General features: G+C 44.7%; 1 protein-coding gene across 1 annotated transcript in view; it reads left to right on the forward strand.

The window, feature by feature from the left end:
• KLHL3 (kelch like family member 3) overlaps positions 1-18,458 on the forward strand; it is a 96,300-nt gene that overhangs the window by 34,478 nt on the left and 43,364 nt on the right. The window contains exons 5-6 of the mRNA XM_014453878.2: positions 3,624-3,786; positions 14,612-14,721. Of these exons, the coding sequence (XP_014309364.1) occupies positions 3,624-3,786; positions 14,612-14,721 (273 nt within the window). The remainder of the gene's footprint in view (positions 1-3,623; positions 3,787-14,611; positions 14,722-18,458) is intronic.

Raw genomic sequence — 18,458 nt, forward strand, 5'->3', positions numbered from 1 at the left:
GAAAAGCCTTATAATTTTTGCTTACTAAGTGGGTTTTGTGAACAGTAGGGAAGTTGAAAGCTATGTGGGTAGCTCTGTCCAGGGAGGTTTTAAAAACTGAAATTCATAACCTAAGGAGTGTGTTCAGGAAATATTTATTATCTTATTTTTTTGGCTGGTTGTCATGACCTTGAGAATTTAAGCACCAACTTGTGCTGCTGCCCTCGTGGTGAAGAAGAGGGCATGCGGGGAGGGGGTGAGTGTCCCTGGCATGATCTCATTTTGGTTTGGCTGGGAATGCAATCTTGGGGGCAGATAGCACTCTCAGAAATCCTTGTCTTTGGAGCTAAAAGGCTGCTATCCCATTCCTCCCTCTGGTCACCTCTGACTCTTCTGAGGCTTGCCACACCACTGAGTCGGGTGTGTGCTGGACAGCATTTGATTTCTCCTCTCCACCAGGGCTGCTTAGGGTAACTGGTTAGAAGTTCCTCTGCACAGGTGATCACCTGACCCTGGGACATAGGACTTTCAGTGCTAAAGCTGACACGTTCACAGCAAACCAGGATGATTGGTCAACCTGTGGCCCTAACTGTAGGGTTTGCAGCTGGTGCTGGTAGGGGTGTCATGGAGGTCATTTAGGAGTTTGGAGCAGAGCCTTCCATTCCTGGTATGTATTCAACAAGAATGGTTAATGGTTCTCTCCTTAACTAGCAGGCAGAGACTAATCTGGTTTGGAATCTGTTTGGCTAGGCTGAGCAAGCTTACAGCTTAATTGAGTTTCTCAGTTTATGGCTGCTTAGTGGGGACAGTGGCTGCCTAGTGAGAATGGAGCTTAAGAGGTCAGATTTGGAGCCTGGCTGTGTCCACTTATGATCTAAAACTTAAGAATGGGTGATTTTTTTCCCCCCTTGGGAGTGGGTGATTTTTATCTTTTTTTCTTCTCTGGAACGAATCAGGGCTTGGAAAATACCAAGGACATAATGCTAATTTGCTGCTGTCCTGCTGGGGACAGGAGAGGGGAAGAGAGAGGAAGGGAAGAGGAGCATGCTTTCTAGAACTCAGCCTCGTGAAGGAGGAGGTTAATAAGCTTGTAGTCGGAAGGGCTTTCCTTGTTGAGAGCAAACAGGTAGCTTGGGAGTAGGGCCCCTGATGGTGGAGGCTCTTGGTGGTTTCTGCATGTGGACAGGGATGAGAAAGGGCGACCCACTGTCCCAGTGTAAACATCGAAAGCCTTGTGTCCTGGAAACCCCTTGGTCCTCGGCAAACCTGGATGACTGGGTGCCCTAGTGGAGGGACAAGGCCCGAGGCAATGGGCAGAGTGGCGCCTGATTACAGGCTGGTGAGGAGAGATGAAGCTAAGACTCGGAACTGTTTTGGAAGATGGTCAGGGTCCAGAATTTAAATCTCTTCGGGAAAGAAAAAGACTTTTGTAGTGGCCCGAGTCAAGAAAAGAAATGTATCTGCAGCCCGTGTCTTCCTGGGCACACCCTCGTGGATGGGAACAGCTGGAATCTGGCTGGTCCAGACATTCCCTGGGAGCCGGGGGAGCAGCTGAGAGCAAGCCCAGGATGTGGCAGTTGTTTGGGGGTGAAATGGATGTCGTGGGCCCTGAGCTAAGCAGCCTCAAATCAAACTGTTCTGTTTTTTTGTTGTTGTTTTTTTTAAATTTCTTTTTTGAAGGACATGCTCACACTGTTGACCTCCTCCACAGGGCAGAGGGGAAAGAGAAGCAGAGCTGGGGTCAGGTAGGACTCTGGCCATGGGTCCAGGACTCTTGATCCAGAGGGCAGGCTGGGCAGTGTGGGAAAGGCCTAGGGAACTTGAGAGGGGTTGGCAATCTGAGTACCCATCTGGCCTGCTTAAGCCAGTTTTCCCTGGCTTTTAGGAAAAACACATGCAAACACACCTGAGCAGGAAATTTTTCTGTCTTCCAGGAAGTAGTATGAATACTCATGTGTCCTGTGACCTTTTAAAAGGGAACTCAGCTCTTCTTTCTCTGAGAATGTACCTAAAGATGTTCTCTTTATCTGTTAGATGGGAGAATAAAGTGTGTTTATCTGAGCCCCTAGGGACTTGGGGGTGACTCCCTTGTTCCAGTAGATTATATTCTCCATTAGAGCAGGGGTCTGGCTTATCATGCTTACCACTGAATCTTAGAGCCTAGACCAGAGCCTGGCACACAGACATTCAGTAATTAAGTGGTGAATCAGCTAGTGAACAATTCAATAAGTACCTTTCTGTGTGAAGACAGTGTGCTAAAGCCTGTAGGGCAGTGATTCTCAAACTTGACTGTACATCAGAGGTAACTGGGGACCTGTAGAAACACCTCACTGTCCAGGCCACACCTCATTCCTCTTAAGTTAGAATCTTTGGGGGTGAGACTCAGGCATCAATGTTTTAAAAATCCTCCAGGTGATGTTAATGTGTAGCCAAGAATCAATCTATCTTAGTCTGCTTGGGATGCCATAACAAAACAACACAGATTGGGTGGCTTAAATTTATGGAGTCACAGTTTTGGAAGTTAGGACTTCAAGATCGAGATTCCAGCTGATTCAGTTCCTGACTTGCAGAAGGCCTCCTTCTCCCTGTGTCCTCACAGAGAGAGAGAGAGAGAGAGAGAGAGAGAGAGAGAGCGCGCACACTGATATCTCTTCCTCTTCTTTTTTAAAAAAAATATATTTTATTGATTTTTTACAGAGAGGAAGGGAGAGAGATAGAGAGAAACATCAATGAGAGAGAAACATCAATCAGTTGCCTCTTGCATACCTCCTACTGGGGATGTGCCCGCAACCAAGGTACATGTCCTTGACCAGAATCAAACCTGGGACCCTTCAGTCCTTAGGCCAACGCTCTATCCACTGAGCCAAACTGGTTAGGGCTCTTCCTCTTCTTGTAAGGACACCTTAGTGCCCAACTCTTATGACCTCATTTAACCATTGTTACTTCTTCACAGGCCCTGTCTCCAAATAAGTCACATTGAGGGTTGGGATTTTGACATGTAAATTGTAGGGGTGGGGCACAGACATTCAGTTCTTAAGGGTCTTTTTAAAAAAAAAAATATATATATATTTTTATTGATTTCAGGGAGGAAGGGGGGGGGAGAGAAACATCAATGATGAGAGAGAATTATTGATTGGCTGCCTCCTGCATGCCCCCACTGGGGATTGATCCTGCAACCGGGTATATGCCTTTGACGGGAATCGAACCGGGACCCTTTAGTCAGCAGGGCGAAGCTCTATCCACCGAGCCAATCCAGCTAGGGCTCTTAAGGGTCTTGAAACTCAAAGTGCAGCCAGTTAGAAATGCAGGCTCTCAGGTCCCACCCTAGAACTCTTGTATTAGAATCTGCATTTTAATAAGATCCCCAGGGAATTAATACAGACATTAGTGATTGGAAAGCACTGCTGTAGGCTGAGGGAAACAGAGAATAGGCTAATGCTTAGACTCCATGAGGTGTAGAGTAGGGGAAATGAGGCTTGGGCTGCCCTGACAGCCGGACCAGATGGTTTGGACTGACCTGAGCAGGCAGTGGAGAGCCATGCCAGGACCTCCAGCATGGGAGTGGTGTGATTAGAACAGTGTGGTGGGGAGGTGAGGCCCTGCTGGAGGGATCCAGTGTCTCAGAATGTCCCCTTCTCCTGCAGGTGCTGCTCCCAGCAGCCAGCTTGCTGCAGCTCATGGATGTTCGGCAGAACTGCTGTGACTTCCTTCAGTCTCAGTTGCATCCCACCAATTGCCTGGGCATCCGCGCGTTTGCAGATGTGCACACCTGCACCGACCTTCTGCAGCAGGCCAATGCTTATGCAGGTAATGGGGACTGGGCTGCCACACCTCCTCCAACCTTGTAGACTGAATAACCTGGCCGGCTGTGGACACCTCAAAGATTGTGAGAAGTGCACTCTGCTGCGAAGCAGCTATAATTCAGTCAGGGTCACAAGACACAGGTGGGAGGATCGTTAGCAATAGAAGAGTCCAGCTCATTGCCAAGTATAATATGATTAATTGTCAGATGGATAACACAGACAGTAATTTTCATGAGAGAAGAGGAAAGAGATCTGAGAAGACTTCCTGGGGGAAGAATAACTTGAGCTAGGTTTGAAATAAATCATTTTCTGTTTAAGAAGATTTCTATTTTGATCAAAGTGTTCTTTAAACAGGAGCTTAACAGGCAAATACTACTGTAAGGCCTGTGATGATAAGGAAGAGTCCCTGGCTCTGCCTTCCCACAGCAAGTCTTGCTCTCTAGAGGCACTCACTTCAATTCTAAAAAGAATGAAAATGCAGGCTCTGATTCAGCTAAAAGCTGTTTCATCTACTCTTTATCTCCACTTATCGAAACAATATGTTTACATCACTGTTTTTGGAATAGTTTTAGATATTATCTGCTGACTTCTCACAGAAGAATAAGATTGAACTTTCATAGACTTTCCCCTCATATACATACATCCTTCCCCTCTCTTTATTTCCTACAATCTTATTTCTACAACTGAACTAAGTTATGTATTATAATTATAGTTTTTTAAATCTAAAAACTTTTTTTAATCAGAAAGGCAGTAATAATTATGTTACTATTTCTGAGATACAAATGGGACCAGTTGTTAAGATGATCCTGATGATGATATTTGTGAAGGACATTCTCCAGATGCCCCAATTCTGAATTCTCCTGACTCCTCCTGGCTCTGAACCTCAGCTCTCCTGTCTCTCTGCTGTGCTTCCTGCGCCCCTGCCCCTGCACATTCCCCATGCCTTGCTGCTTTTTCTCAGGGAGACTTTCCTCTCTGTGGAGAGGGCTCTCCAGCCCAGTCTTTGAAGAGACCACTTTCTTGAGGCTTTGCTTCAGCAGGAGCCAAGAACTTGGCCAAGACCCAGGCCAGCTCATGAACATCTGCTGGTGCAGTGACAAAGGAAGAGGGCTTAGATGCCAGGAATTCCCTGACTCCCTTCCTGGTGTCGCTCCCCAGCCCTCTCCTTCCACACTGTGTGTGCATGCATGCCTGCACACACAGCACATATCCCAGCCTATTGTAGTTGGCCGAGAAGATCATCTCAGGTTTGGGGAGTGTGCTGAACCCTCACCTTTACCAAAGGCTCCCAGGCTCTTCTGGCCTGGCTTTTCCCCACTTTCAAAATCTGTGTTTTCTCCCCTCGCCCCTTTCATTGTCTGATGGTGAGACTCACCTGTAGGAGAGTGGGGAGGATGCATTTGGGAGCACAACGTTGTGGTGGTGCTCCCTGGTCCTCATGTCACAGTGATTGGGACCTGCCAGCATTGTGTGAGTGTGTGTGTGGAGGTTGTGCACACACGTGTGAATGCAGAAATCCTGATGAATTATTTCTAGCTAGTGTTTATTTTGAGCTCTCACTTTGGGTCACACCCATGCTCACCATTTTATGTGTCATCTCATTTAATGCGTACAACAGCTAAGGAGACTAAGGCATGGGCAGGTGAAGTTATTTGTTGGAGTCACACAGCTGGTAAGGACAGAGGCAGGTTTCAAACCCAGACAGTTTGAGTCCAGAGCCAGTGATTATAACTACTGCATACTATGCTTGCAGGCCCTATTTGCACATAAGGCAGCCCTGTGGATTGCTAATTGAGGAGTATGGTGGCTAGAGCTGGCATTTTCCATTAGAAGTGTGAGCCTGGAAGCCTGTGCCACATAGTCAGATGCCAACAACCAGACAGTGTAGACAGACGACCAGCTGTCTCTGCTAGACATAGGCTGTTTAGTCATCTTCTTGTGGGGAAGTGAGACGTGGATGTCTTCTCTTCCATGTTGGGAGGTGGCCAGCCCCCTCACTGCATGTGTGAGCCCTCCTATTTTCCCTGCTCTGTCGGTGTGACTTCAGGCTGAGAGCTTCTCCCTGTTGTACAGGCCTTCCCTGGAGCCTGCGACCATGTCCCGGTACAGGTTTCTTTGCAGCCCACAGGGAAGTCACGGAAATGCAGAGGTGGTAAGACCATGATGAAAAGACGTTAGAAGCAGCAGTGTGAAGGTAAATTGTACAGTGTTGGGAAGGAAGTGTATAAGGATTATCTTTGCTTACTCCCTCAGTGGTTTGCATCCACCCACTGATGTGGGCTGCTGTGTTTCTTTGGTCTTGCACCTCCTCACTTGAGGTGGAATCTGGCACTCTCTGCCCTCACTGCCTCTTGAGAGCTGCTGCCTCGCCCACTGTAAGTGTGGAGGTGTGGGCACCCACTAGGGTCACATAAAAGGGGCAGTGCCGGCCCTTGTAGTCACCGGCTTCTCTGGCCCCCTGCCTCACATTAGTGGGGGTTTAAGCCAACCCACTACAAGGAGACCCTCCAGATCAGAAGTAGGGGTCAGACCAGCCAACACTGGAGCAACCCCTACGCCTGTTTTCTCCTCTCTATGATGGGGGAAATACATCCTGCCCCGTTTTCAGGATGGTTTGGGGATTGGGCAGGACAGGGAGGAGAGCCTCCTGCAGAAGTAGGCACCACCCATGGCCATGCTCTGGAGCGTCCCTTCCAGCCTCACCATCCGCAGTGAGAGAGCCTCAGAGCTGGGTCCTGGCAGAGAGAGGGACTCCCTGGGACATCACCGCTGCTGTTGCTGCGGACATCATGTACTTTGGGGAGAGGACCATTTCCAGAGCTTCTGATTTTGGTTTCTCTGTATCAGGTGCACAGGTATATCCTGCTTTCCCACCTTGCCTAGTCTCTGGTTAGCTGGCCTCTGCTCTCACTTGTTCATGGTCCCAGCTTTGCCTGTGAATTCTGTTCCTAGTCCTTATCCAAGACAAATTTTCTTTTGCTGTTATAATTATTATTGCTATTGTTATTGCTATCTAATAAAAAATCACCCATACTTATTACAGAAAAAGCAGACAGGCAGAAAGAGCAGGAAAAACACCACAATCCTACCCAGAGAGAACCATGGGCAGCACCTAGCATAGAGCTTTCTGTCTTTTTTATCTGTTGTATCATATGGATGCACTATAATTTTTTAACCCCAGTCCTTAATTAATGGGTACTAATGTTCACTGTTTTTTCTTTTATATAAAATGTTGAGTGAGAAATTTTCTACGTAATATTCTGGAGTACACTTGCTAATATGTAAGTAAGATTATACCTGTAGTTTACCATCTTAGTGGCATACAGTAGCTCAAAGGGAGTATGCATTAAAAATTTTTGATAGATATTGACAAATTGCACTCTAAAAAAATGTAACCATTTTTAAAGCCAGCTCTTGCCTTCTGATGGTTAGTCCTTAGTTCCTTGATGAAGGCACCGAGGGGCAGACAACAGTGGGACTCTGAGGGGCGGGAGCACCACCTCTCCACCCAGCTGCCTGTTTGCTTTCCTGTTTAGAATGGCCTTGTCTTTTCCCGGGTCTGGTTTTCCCCTCAAGGTTATGCCCCCAGGTGTTTGCTGTGATACGTTATTCTGGGGTGCGGAGGGTATCCTGTATTTGGAACTGACCGCCCATGCTCTTGTCCCCAGTTGATGGTATCAGAGTTCTCCTGGGTAGCTAGTAGCTGGGAAAGGGACCTGAGTATTTTGCACAGCTTGTTTCTTATAACTCATTATTGTTTCTAGGGACAGTTTAATCTTTAACCTCAGAGGCCAGGACAGGTTTATGGGGATTTTGTTGTTTGGTAATTGGATGGCCATGCACTGGGCCATCAGCAGAGCTGGTTGGGAGGGATGTTAATGAGACCCCATTAATGAAATGGCAATAAAAATTCCTTGGGCATGTTGTTTACATCAGTCTGCCAAAGCTGAGCTGAAACCCTCCAGCCATGGGATGGAAAAGCCATGGGATTGAATGTGTTTGTGGAGAGAAATGGCCTTTTTTCGATTAATTGAGTCTTTTGAGATCATGGAATGAAGTGATTAAACTAAGGGCAGCAAAAAACTTTGACAAATCATTTAAGAAACACCAACCTCTGACTCAGTGAGGGTTGTCTTAATGAAATTGCTGCCTTCAACTTGGCATCATAAGATGATGATGATGATATGATGATGATGGTAGGAGTTTCTGCCATTTCTGAACACTTGGCTAGGTTCCAGGCCTGGTGCTGTGCAGTTAATAGGCACGTAACTATGAGAGGTAGTTATTCTTTTCCCAATTTATAGATGAAGAAACAGGAACTTCAGAATGTTTAGTAACTTGTCCAAGATCACCTAGTTTGTAAGTGGCAATGGCAAGATTCATGATGAGGCTGTCTGAACCAGGGCCTGTGCTCCAAGCCCACTACTTATTTTCACACCCACCAGGCCAGTTCAGCCTCTCTCTGCATGGTGGTCGCCTCATTCCTGCTCTGCCTGATTTTCTGCTTCTAACTTGAAGGTGGTAAATGAAGCCTTAGAGCAGACACAGGCAGTCTGTGTTGTTGGATGGTCTCCTTATTGGGATTTTAGGAAGCTTCCCTTAGTCCTCCCATTCTCTGGGTAACAGGGAACTCTGGTGTTGAATCAATAACAATGATGACCAGGCAGTTTTGATACAGCCTGTTGCTCCCTCCCCCCCCTCCCCCCCCACAGTTATAGAGAAAGGAGGAGGGACCATATATATATCTTTCTGGAATTAAGTCAGTATGGTAAAGAGCTCATATCCCATCATCCCCAGGGAAGGTGGAGGTAGTAACATCTAGAGTCTGAGGGTCGGTAGTTATGACCCATGTGGGAAGACGTCAAGGTAGGTCTCTGTTACTTCCCTGTGGGAGCTGAGCCTTCTCCCTGGGGCAGGGAAACTGTGGGCCCTGAGAGCCAAATACTGACTTACGAAGCTTACCTCTGTTCTCCACAAATAGGGCAAAAGGGGGCAGGAGAGAGAGATTTAAAGCATTTCTGTTTTATTTTTTACCTTGCTAAAATGTTTTGATTCTGTTTGTGTGTTCACCTGTGTCAGCCAATCTTTCCTTAGACATATAACCAGTGGTTTAATTCAGAGCCCTCGGACCTGTTCCCTGGGGCCACAGGGATAATGAGGTTTGTTTTATTTCTGAAGGTCAAGGAAGTCATAGATGGGTTTTCAGTTCCATTTGTTTAAGACTTGTAGTTTAGATGAACCTGATCAAAAGCTTAGGCTTATTTCCTCCCATCAGGAGAAACTTGGGATTAATTTAGGAGGTTGCCTGAGACCTAGGCAGTCCTGAAGAATGAAAGGAAGCACAGTAAAAATCTGAGAGCTCAGCATTTGCAGATGTGCTGGACACTGAGGATTGAGGTTCAAACAAGGCAGACCCTGCCCTCCTGGGGCTACCGTCCCAGTGTGAGAGAAAGACCTCAGAGGATAAAACAGGTGGATTAGGGCTATGATAATTTTTATTTCCTGTTTCAGGGGCTTTGAGAACATAGAACAGTATCACTTCACCTAGCCTGGTAGACAGAGAGATTAGGGAAAGATCTCAATTCAGGGGTATGTTGGAGATTTGAATGTAGGACCAATGCTAAACGTTTAGAACACCACTATTCTAAGTTTTTTTTTAAAGATAGGTTATTAGATTTATTCTTTGTCTCTCTGACACACCCCTAAGAGGGATTCTTAGGGTACTCGGATATGTATATTGAATTTTACCCCAATGGCCTGCTTAGGACAAGCTCATATTATCTTGGGGCCTCAGATAGTCATTAAATGTTTGTTATTGTAATCAGACAGCCTTGGTTTCAAAACCTGGATCGACCATTTATACTGTGTGATTCTAAGCACATGACTAAATAACTTTTTGAGCTTCCATTTCTCCATCTGTAAAATGGGGGTAGTGATTTCACTTCACCAGGGCTTTTGGGAGAAGTGATATAGTACATGTGAAATGCATAGCACAACGTTAGCTACTCCGTATTAGGTAAAGCTCTCAACTTTTTCCAGGCCTGCTTTCCTGAAAAGACCCAACTCTGCTCCTAGAGCAAGTCCTTTCATGGGAACGCACCATCCAAGTTTTGTCATCCTTTCAACATTAGGAAGATGTGTATTGCTTGAAGTTATCTGGTGCCTCTCCGCTTCTCTGTAATTTCTCATCCAAATGGACAGGAACAGACACATTGTGTTTCATTAATCAAAACTTGAAACTTAAACAGTATTGGTTATTTATAGTAAAGCCTGGTTAATTAGGACTCTTAATCAGAACCCTTGTTTTTTTTCCTCTATTTCCATTTCTCTTTAAGGAAAAAGAAGCAAAAAGACCAGAAAAGTTAGAGTTATTACTGGAGAGTTCCCCTTCAAGGGGCTGGCCCATGGTCAGAAGATACTATGCCCCATACACACCCCACCTATCCGCCAAGATCTAGCCACATCTGCCTCTCTAGTGCATCTCCTGGAAGTCTGGCATAGCTCCCCATACTTAGTGGATGTTCAGTAAACATTTGTTAAATGAATAAAGACATTGCCTAGGCCAGGGGTGGGCAACCTTTTTGTGAGTGCGTGCCAAAACCAGCAAAATCTCTGATTCAAAATTCTTCTGCGTGCCAACCCTAATTTTTTGAGAACATGTTACACCTACTTGATATCTCTTAAGGTGTACATATGTGAAGAACCTTGAAGAAATAATAAAATTCATTCGAGCGACAAAAACAGAATATGATGATGAAAAATACATTTATTTTTTAATGTATACATGTACACTGATAGTCCGACAGAAAACTTTATGACTCCGTTTGATATTATCAGCAGGACTTTTGCTGCTGCATCACTGATGACAGAGATTTTACATCAGGTTTATATTTCATGACCTTCAGAGATATGCACGAGCTACTACTTTCATCCGTCAGGCTACTCCTATTACGAGACTTAACAAAATTCATCACTGAGAACAAAGATTCACAAATGTATGTGGATGAAACCAAAACACTGGTCGGATCTAGGAAGGCAGAGAGAGTTAAGGCAGAGGCATAGAAATTGCTCTTCCCCTCTCTCGTCAATCCATGTCTATGGTCTTTAAGATAACTTGCTATTGCTATTCTCTAGACATGCCCTGAATTTTCCTGCTTCCATGCTGTTATTTGTATTTGGAGTGCCTCTTTCAGTCCCGGCCCTGTGGACTTGAGGTGGAATTATTAGTACCTTGTCTTACCCCTCTTATAAGGTTCATGTAGGCATCAGCTCTGATTTCTTCATTTTTGAAGAAACACTGCATTTGGCACATCATACACTAACAGTTAAGGAGCACTTGCAGTGGTCTCAGTAAATGTGACTTTCCTGTATTTGCTTACTTAATGACCACACACCTTTATGAGATAGGTACTATTGTTAGCTTCACTTAATAGATGAGAAAACTGCAGCCTTAAGAAGTTACATAACTTATATCCCTAGAGAGTTTTCTGAACTCAGTGGAATTAAAGTGAGTTTCTAAGACCTTTGAAGTCCACAGACTTGTCCACAGGACCCAAAGGAACTGCTTCTCTGTTAGCAGTGCTGCCCAAGGACTGACTGTGTGAAGCAGGGACAGGGCTGATCATACTCATCCTTAATTTCTAAGAGTTTCTTAAAGATTTTAAAATGGACTAATACCTTTGGACTTCAAAACAACCATGAGACCTAGGTCAGGTGTTATGGTCCCATTTTATCGACGATGAAGCCAAAGCCTGGAAAGACGTGACTGTAAGAGGTGGAGCTAGGACTTGAGCCCAGGTCTTCTGACTCTTAGCCAAAGCTCTTCACTACATCCTCCTTTAATACATTAACAACAAAGCAAAACAAACAAACAAAAATCCCCAAACCAACAAACCAACAAACCAACCAACCAACCAGTGTGAAAGGTAGAAGCTGATTCTCAGGGAGGTGTATATTCTGGGAGCAGAGGGGGTTCTTTCCGGGAAGCAGCTGGGAAGAGGGCTGACTTGAGTGCCAAGTCTTCTGGGGAGTTCCTGTTTCCCAGGAGAGGGAGTTGGTCAGAGCATCCTTGTCCTGTTTTTTGTTGTTGTTGTTGTTTTTTTTTCTATTTTGTTGTTTCTTGAGTGTTGCTAACAGAAAGAGGACTCTAGTTCCCCAACTCTGGGGGCTTAGCCCTGTCTCCTCAGACTGAGGGGTGGGGGTGGGGAAGATTCCCTCCTTGCTCCCTCTCTTCCTGTTCATGCCCTACAAATCTCTTGGGTTCTGGGAGCCAGCAGCTGCTGCTCATTAACTCCCCTGTTTCCCCTACCCACTGAAAACTGCTTCCTGGGAGGCTTTCTGTAGGGTTTTCAGTGGAAGGGTCCAGATGGGCAAAGCAGCAGCCTGAGTCAGAAAGAGGGACCTGGATTCAAATCCTGCAGTGTCTGAGGGCGAGAGATGGGAAGGTGTGGGGGCTGACTGCTTTCTGCCTTGACTTATCTTTGAGAATTTTTGGTTTGTTCACTATGCCACCTGGACTATGCATCACTGCACTTCCACTTTTTTTTCTTTTCAAAATCCAGCCCATCTACTTTCAGCTTTATGAGTTGTAAGGAAGAATTTTTCACAACCCAGAATTTTACTCTCACCTCCTGTTCTCTTCCCTCTTCTCTCTTCCAAATGTTAGGTTTTGGGTCAACCAAAGATAATGGTGGAGAGGTTGGGTACGGCTCTGGGCCACAGAGGTATTGGTGCTGGTTCACCTGACACTCCTGCTGAGCTGAGCCTTGATGCCCTGCACTTTGCTGTGGTGTGCTGAGGGCCTTTTCTCTTTGCTATTTCTTGGGTGTTGTTGACAAATGAAGGACTCTAGTTAAAGACTTGGACCAGAAAGGCATGTGGGGAGAATCTTGTACCTTTCCAAGCCTCCAGGCCAAGAATGGATTCCTATCATCCAAAGAAGATTGTTCATTTGCTTTTATTTTAAAATCTTTAGGAATGGGCACTTTAAAAGTAATACTCTGTAGTCTTAAAAGTTCCCATAGTTAGGGAGGTCTTTTGCATGTCTCACCTAAAATCTAAGCTTTACACTAAAGGCCTTTTCCTGTTGACATATAGAGAAGCAAGACCAGCTTCTTCCTTTATGACAGTTGCTTCCCTTCATAAAGGATCTGACTTTTAAACCTCAGGATGGACAAGCTTTAACTGTGGGCTCAGTGATATCATTAGGCTGGTGGGGAGCAAGTGGGGAACCCTTTTGTCCAGTGAAAGATGGAAAAGGTTGTTTATAACCTGATCTTTGAGAGTACAATATTAAGATGTAGGGAATCCGAAGAAAGGCTATATGGGAGTTCTTTGGGTCTGAATTATTTCCAACATAAAATTTAGAAGATTTTTGCAAGAAATGATTTAAATATTTGGTTTTTAAGAGGCCAATGAATGTGAGAAAGGGCCTTAACATGGTCTGATGTTCCTTTTCATTATGCAGCTACAGCAGTCTTGATATTTCAGCATCTCTCAAGGGTGGAGGGTCTCTGAATCTGACTTGAGGGGCTGGCCAGACCAAGTGTGGGTAGCCCTGAGTGGGAACTGGGAGGTGTAGCCCTCCAGAGGCTATCAGGCCAGAAAGAGACCACCAAAGAAGGAAATAGGGAAGCCTGGAGGTCAAGGGGCATAGATGCTCCTTAAGGTGATGGTGCAGGGTGGTGAGAGAACTGAAAAAGGAGCAAAGACTGAGCCAAATGACAAAGGATTCTGCCACCTCCAGGACCTGCTGCACCAGAAACTGTCAACCCTTAGGCTGGTTCACCTTGTCATAGATTGCAAAACCACTTTCATAGTTCCTTTCCCACCAGAGCATGGGAGGGAGGCAAGACAAGTGGTCTTATCCCCATTTCACAGATGAGGATAGTGAGGCCCAGGGAGGTGATGCCATTGGCTCAAGAAAATAGTTTGTAAATGGCAAGGCCAGGATTTGAGTCCAGCTTCCTTCTTTCTGAAATACATGCTCTTTCACTGACATTTCACCGTCTCTGTAATAGAATGGTGGCCCAGCAAGTGTCAGGGTAGGAGTTGCATTTGGCATTTCCTTTGTGTGGACCTTAGGCCTGACTTGTTCTAGGTGTCCCCAAATTTCCCTCCATTTTAATGGCCTCCACCGACTGGCTGTCCTGGATTTTGGATTGTTCCCAATGGCAGTGGGACCAACTGTGTTGCTACCACCCTGGAATGGATTCTTAGTTGGGCCTCCCTGTGAACCAGAGGCTCACTATAATAGACTTGACTTTGGGCAGCAAAGGATGACTCCTCCAGCTAGCCTTCTAATGTTGACTTTGTACCAGAACCCCCGAGACTTCCAGCCACACAGCAGTTCTGACCCACTTTTGTTTGGCTGAGCTGCAGGGGGCACTGTCTGCAACTCTGCCAGCATGAGCCTTGAGGGGAAATGAGCTCAGTTAAGTAGGCAGGTCCCAGTGAGGCTTTTCGCAACACCAGGATTAATCTCATGGAGCATGGAAAAAATATAGCCTCATATCTCTCTGCCCCATTTTCATCTCTGTCGGTGTTCTGGACAGAGGATCACACAGGGGGACGCTTTTGCTGCTGAGTTAAAAGGCTAGTTTCCCTCCAGCCAGGATGTGCTGTGTTTCTCTCTGCCTCTCTGTCTCACCCTCTGCTTCCACCCTCCCCTCAGAGGCCCTAGGACTCCACTCTGAATCCTACATATTGTCATGGCCTTGGTTCATGGAAGGGCAGGAGCATTTTATAACTTTGTTTTTTGAACTTCTGCTATCTTTCTTCTTCTTCTCTTCTTTTTCTTCTTCTTCTTTTTTTTTTTTTTTTTGGAACAGAGCAGCACTTTCCAGAGGTGATGCTGGGGGAAGAATTTCTTAGCCTAAGTCTGGACCAGGTGTGCAGCTTGATATCCAGTGACAAGCTGACTGTTTCTTCAGAAGAGAAGGTATGATGTGGCCCCTGGGTGAAATAGGAGTCTCATGTGTGAGGTAGTCATGGGAGGGACTTATGGTTTAGTGAGACCTTTTCTGAGGGTTTATTTTTTGTCTCTTTTTAAAAAAAGACCTTCTGATCATTGACCACTAATGTCACTTTCTGTACTCTTTGAAGAAGAAATAGTGGTGGTGGTGATGGTGGTGACAAAGCTGCCTTCATTAGCCGAACATTTACAGTTTGCCAAGCACTTTGCTAAGCGCTTTATGTTCTTCTTTCCACTCATCCTTCATCACAGCCCTGTGAAGCAGGCTTTGCTGTTGTCCCCACATTACAGATGAGGAAGAGTGAGACTCTGGAATTAATTAGCTTATCCAAGGTCACTGCAGAGCTAGCATCTACCTGTCACCTGGTCTTAATCACTGTTCCACATGGCCTCTTGGGAGTATCATTGAGCATTTATACCAGAGCAGACCTTTTGGGAATATTTATTCCAATAGGGGTTTGGAATTCTCTCTGATGATGAAACTGAAACCCAGATAGCGGATAGGAACTGCTGAAGGTCACACAGTTAGTCAGTGGCCATGCAAGGACTAGAACCCAGGGCTCTTGACACCCCATCCCCTAATTCATTGACCACACACTTCCTTTGTGCTGGAAGCTTGACTTCTGCCCACTGCTCTAGCTCACCTGTGACTGCTCATCTTTCCTACTTCCAGGCCTTGTCCCTCACTGACCCTCTGATTAAAGTATTCTCCCCATCCATCTTCACCTGGTTAAATTTCAAACCAGTTCAGATTCTGCTATTACCAGGAAGAATTTCTTTATTCCAGGAGATGTAATCTTTTGCACTGAAAGGAACATAAGCTTTAGTGTTGGCCAGCTGGGTTCAAATCTCATCTCTAGTATTTACAAATTACTTGTGTTACCTTTGGGTAAAATATGTTGTTTCTATATCAGTTTCCTCATTTATAAAGTGAAGATACCAATAAAATGTATTCCATAGGGTGGGTGTAGAAATGGGATAAGGTTTGTAAAATGCCAGGTATCATATCTGGTACCTAGTAGGTGTCCCATCAGTGTTAGCTGAGTTGATTACTGATCTTGTATCTGGAATTAAGTCCTTTCTATTCTATGTTCCAAGATAACATTCACCTTGTTCTGCTTTTCATTGTACTTAGTTCTGATCTAGTCTTTCCTCCTTCCCTCAACTGTGAGTTTTTTTATGGTAGGGGTCACATTTTATTCATCTCTGTATCCTCAGAGATATGCAATACATGTTTCTCGAATTGTCCTAGTTCACTCTTAGTGTCCAAACTTGAGGTCCTTTCCTGAGGAAATATTTCAGGAAAAGCCCCCGAAAAGGATTTTACATTGGAGATTAGACTGAGTCCAAAAGCATATGTCCAGAGAATGGGGTGAAGTCCACAAGCTCCTGCCTGTCATCTTGCAGAAGTTTGATCAAGAAGAAAAGGAGTTCAGGACTTCAGAGAAGGTGGCTGGCACAGCAATCTAGACTCTTCCTTAGGTTCAAGGAGCCCTCTGCTTCCATTAACTGGTGTGAAATAGCACCTTTGGAGAAAAAGAATGCCTCCTGCTAGGCCAAAGGCTCCTTCTTGCCCAGGCCTCAGCTACAGAGTTGACTCCCTCTCTTCTTGCCTGTTTAATGTCTTCTCTGGATTGTGCTACCAAATTGTCATAATTCAAAGGAATGAACTACTTAATTGATTGGCTATGTGAATGTTGGGGCAGTTGGTCAGTTTGTGGCCTGCTTGAGCATGTTCTCAAGCGTAGTTTGAAAAAAATGGAAGCAGTCATAAAACAGCAGGATTTGGATCAACTTGGGGGTTGTTTGGGCTGAGAGGGGTGACCCTGCTACTTTGAATTCAAGCTGGCTCCTCCTGCCCTGGGATCATAGTAAATTTTTTTCAGGTGAGGACTTATCTGCTTGCTGTGCCAGGGCAGGGGTGGAGCAGGGTTGCTAGCAGGGAAAGGCAACTGGTTCCGTGCTCGGCTTGATGCTCACTGGTTTTGACCTTGAGAAGTCACTGGTCTCTTTGAACCTTAGTCTCCTTACATGTAAAATGGGACTATAAGAGTACCTCCCTTATAAAGTTGTCATGAGGATTAGACATAATGGGTATAAAATAGCAAATACAGTGTTTGGCAGGTGCTCAAAAAGTGGCATTTGTCATTGTGATTACCATAATTTTGAGGCACCATTGAGAATGGTAAAATAAGCCATGAAGTTAATTGCATATTTCCAGAAACAAAGAAGCATGACATCCAATCGACATACTTAAAAATTGTCAGTAGCAGCTCTTACTGATTCATATGCTTACATATGAGTTTCTCATTCTGTAGAATCCGAGTTTGGAGAGTAGGAATTGTTCATATTAATGATGTTGTGTATCATTACTGGGTTCTCTGAAGTTTTGTGTAACTCGAGAGTTATGTGCTGCTTTTCAGAAAGTAGGTTACTCTGATCTTTATTCCATTGATACCTTTAAGGCTGGCAGTATAATTTTGAGGCTTATGAAAGTATAATGGGATTTGGCTTGCATTTTCTCTTTGGTAAACCCATAGTTTTATTTCTCCTGAATTGAGCACATGTTGCTGGAAGTTAAATGACTGGAAGCCTTTAACAATTAGATGTTCATCATTTGGATGCTAGCCTTTTAGGCTTTGAAAACTCTGTCATCTGTTCCAGGAGATTTGGTGATTTCTACTCCCTTTCATTATATTACATACAATAGGCAATCTCTGGCATGCACAGTAGCTTTTTCTTTCAATATTGCATTACAGGGAACCTATTCGAGTGCATTTGAAGTAATATCAGGGATCTTAATTTAAGCTAAAATTCAACTGCATTTAATGTTAACATTTGTGCAAAACCCAGCTGAGTCATTAATCAAATAACCAGTATTCAGCGAAATCCACACTTGAACAGCAATATTAGCTGTACCATGACTTTCCTCTTTGTCTACAGCAGACAGATTTCTTTCAACATATATTATAAAATACAGCCAAATTTCAGATATTAAAATGTGAAGAAACTGTGTATCTTAAAATAGAGGAAATGTGGTATTTTAGTGTTATTGGTGATAATCGCTGGGCCCAGGCAGTTTGCCCCAGCTGTAACACTGGAACTGGATTTCCATCCATCTGCTATGGGAAGGGCCATCTCCTGTGGCCTTGGAGGTAAGAAATTTCATCTTCAAGAAATCAGAATCCCAGGCTCAAGCCACATACAGATGTGGGATTTGAACTAACATTATCTGGTGGAAAAAGGGATACTCAAGATGAAAAATAATACCAAAAATACCCCCTATTTCTAAACCAGTAAACATGCCCTATAGGGGCACTTCCACAGCCCAGAGCAACCCAGACTCCCGTGGTTATAACTGAAGGTGGCCTCGCAATAAAAAATTATGAATCAGTTAATGAAACAAACTGTCAAAAGGAAAATCAACAGATGCAGTACATTGTGGAGTGTTTGGACAACCAAAGAAAGGCGACCTCAAGACTGTTCTTCATAACGTGCTTCTGGGATACTAGGGACAGGAGACATTCTGCAGTAAAGAGGTCCTTGGACCAAAAGAGCCTGGGGAACACTTCATATACATACATACACACTCCCAACTCCTCTCTAGAGATTACAAAGTTTGTTAACATATAAAAGTTCTGATAAGTCCTGCAGTTTCTTAACCTGGTTCCTTTGTTTAGCCACTGTCTGACGTATCTAACTGA

Source organism: Myotis lucifugus, unplaced genomic scaffold, assembly GCF_000147115.1.
Source record: "Myotis lucifugus unplaced genomic scaffold, Myoluc2.0 scaffold_28, whole genome shotgun sequence".
NCBI lineage: Eukaryota > Metazoa > Chordata > Mammalia > Chiroptera > Vespertilionidae > Myotis > Myotis lucifugus.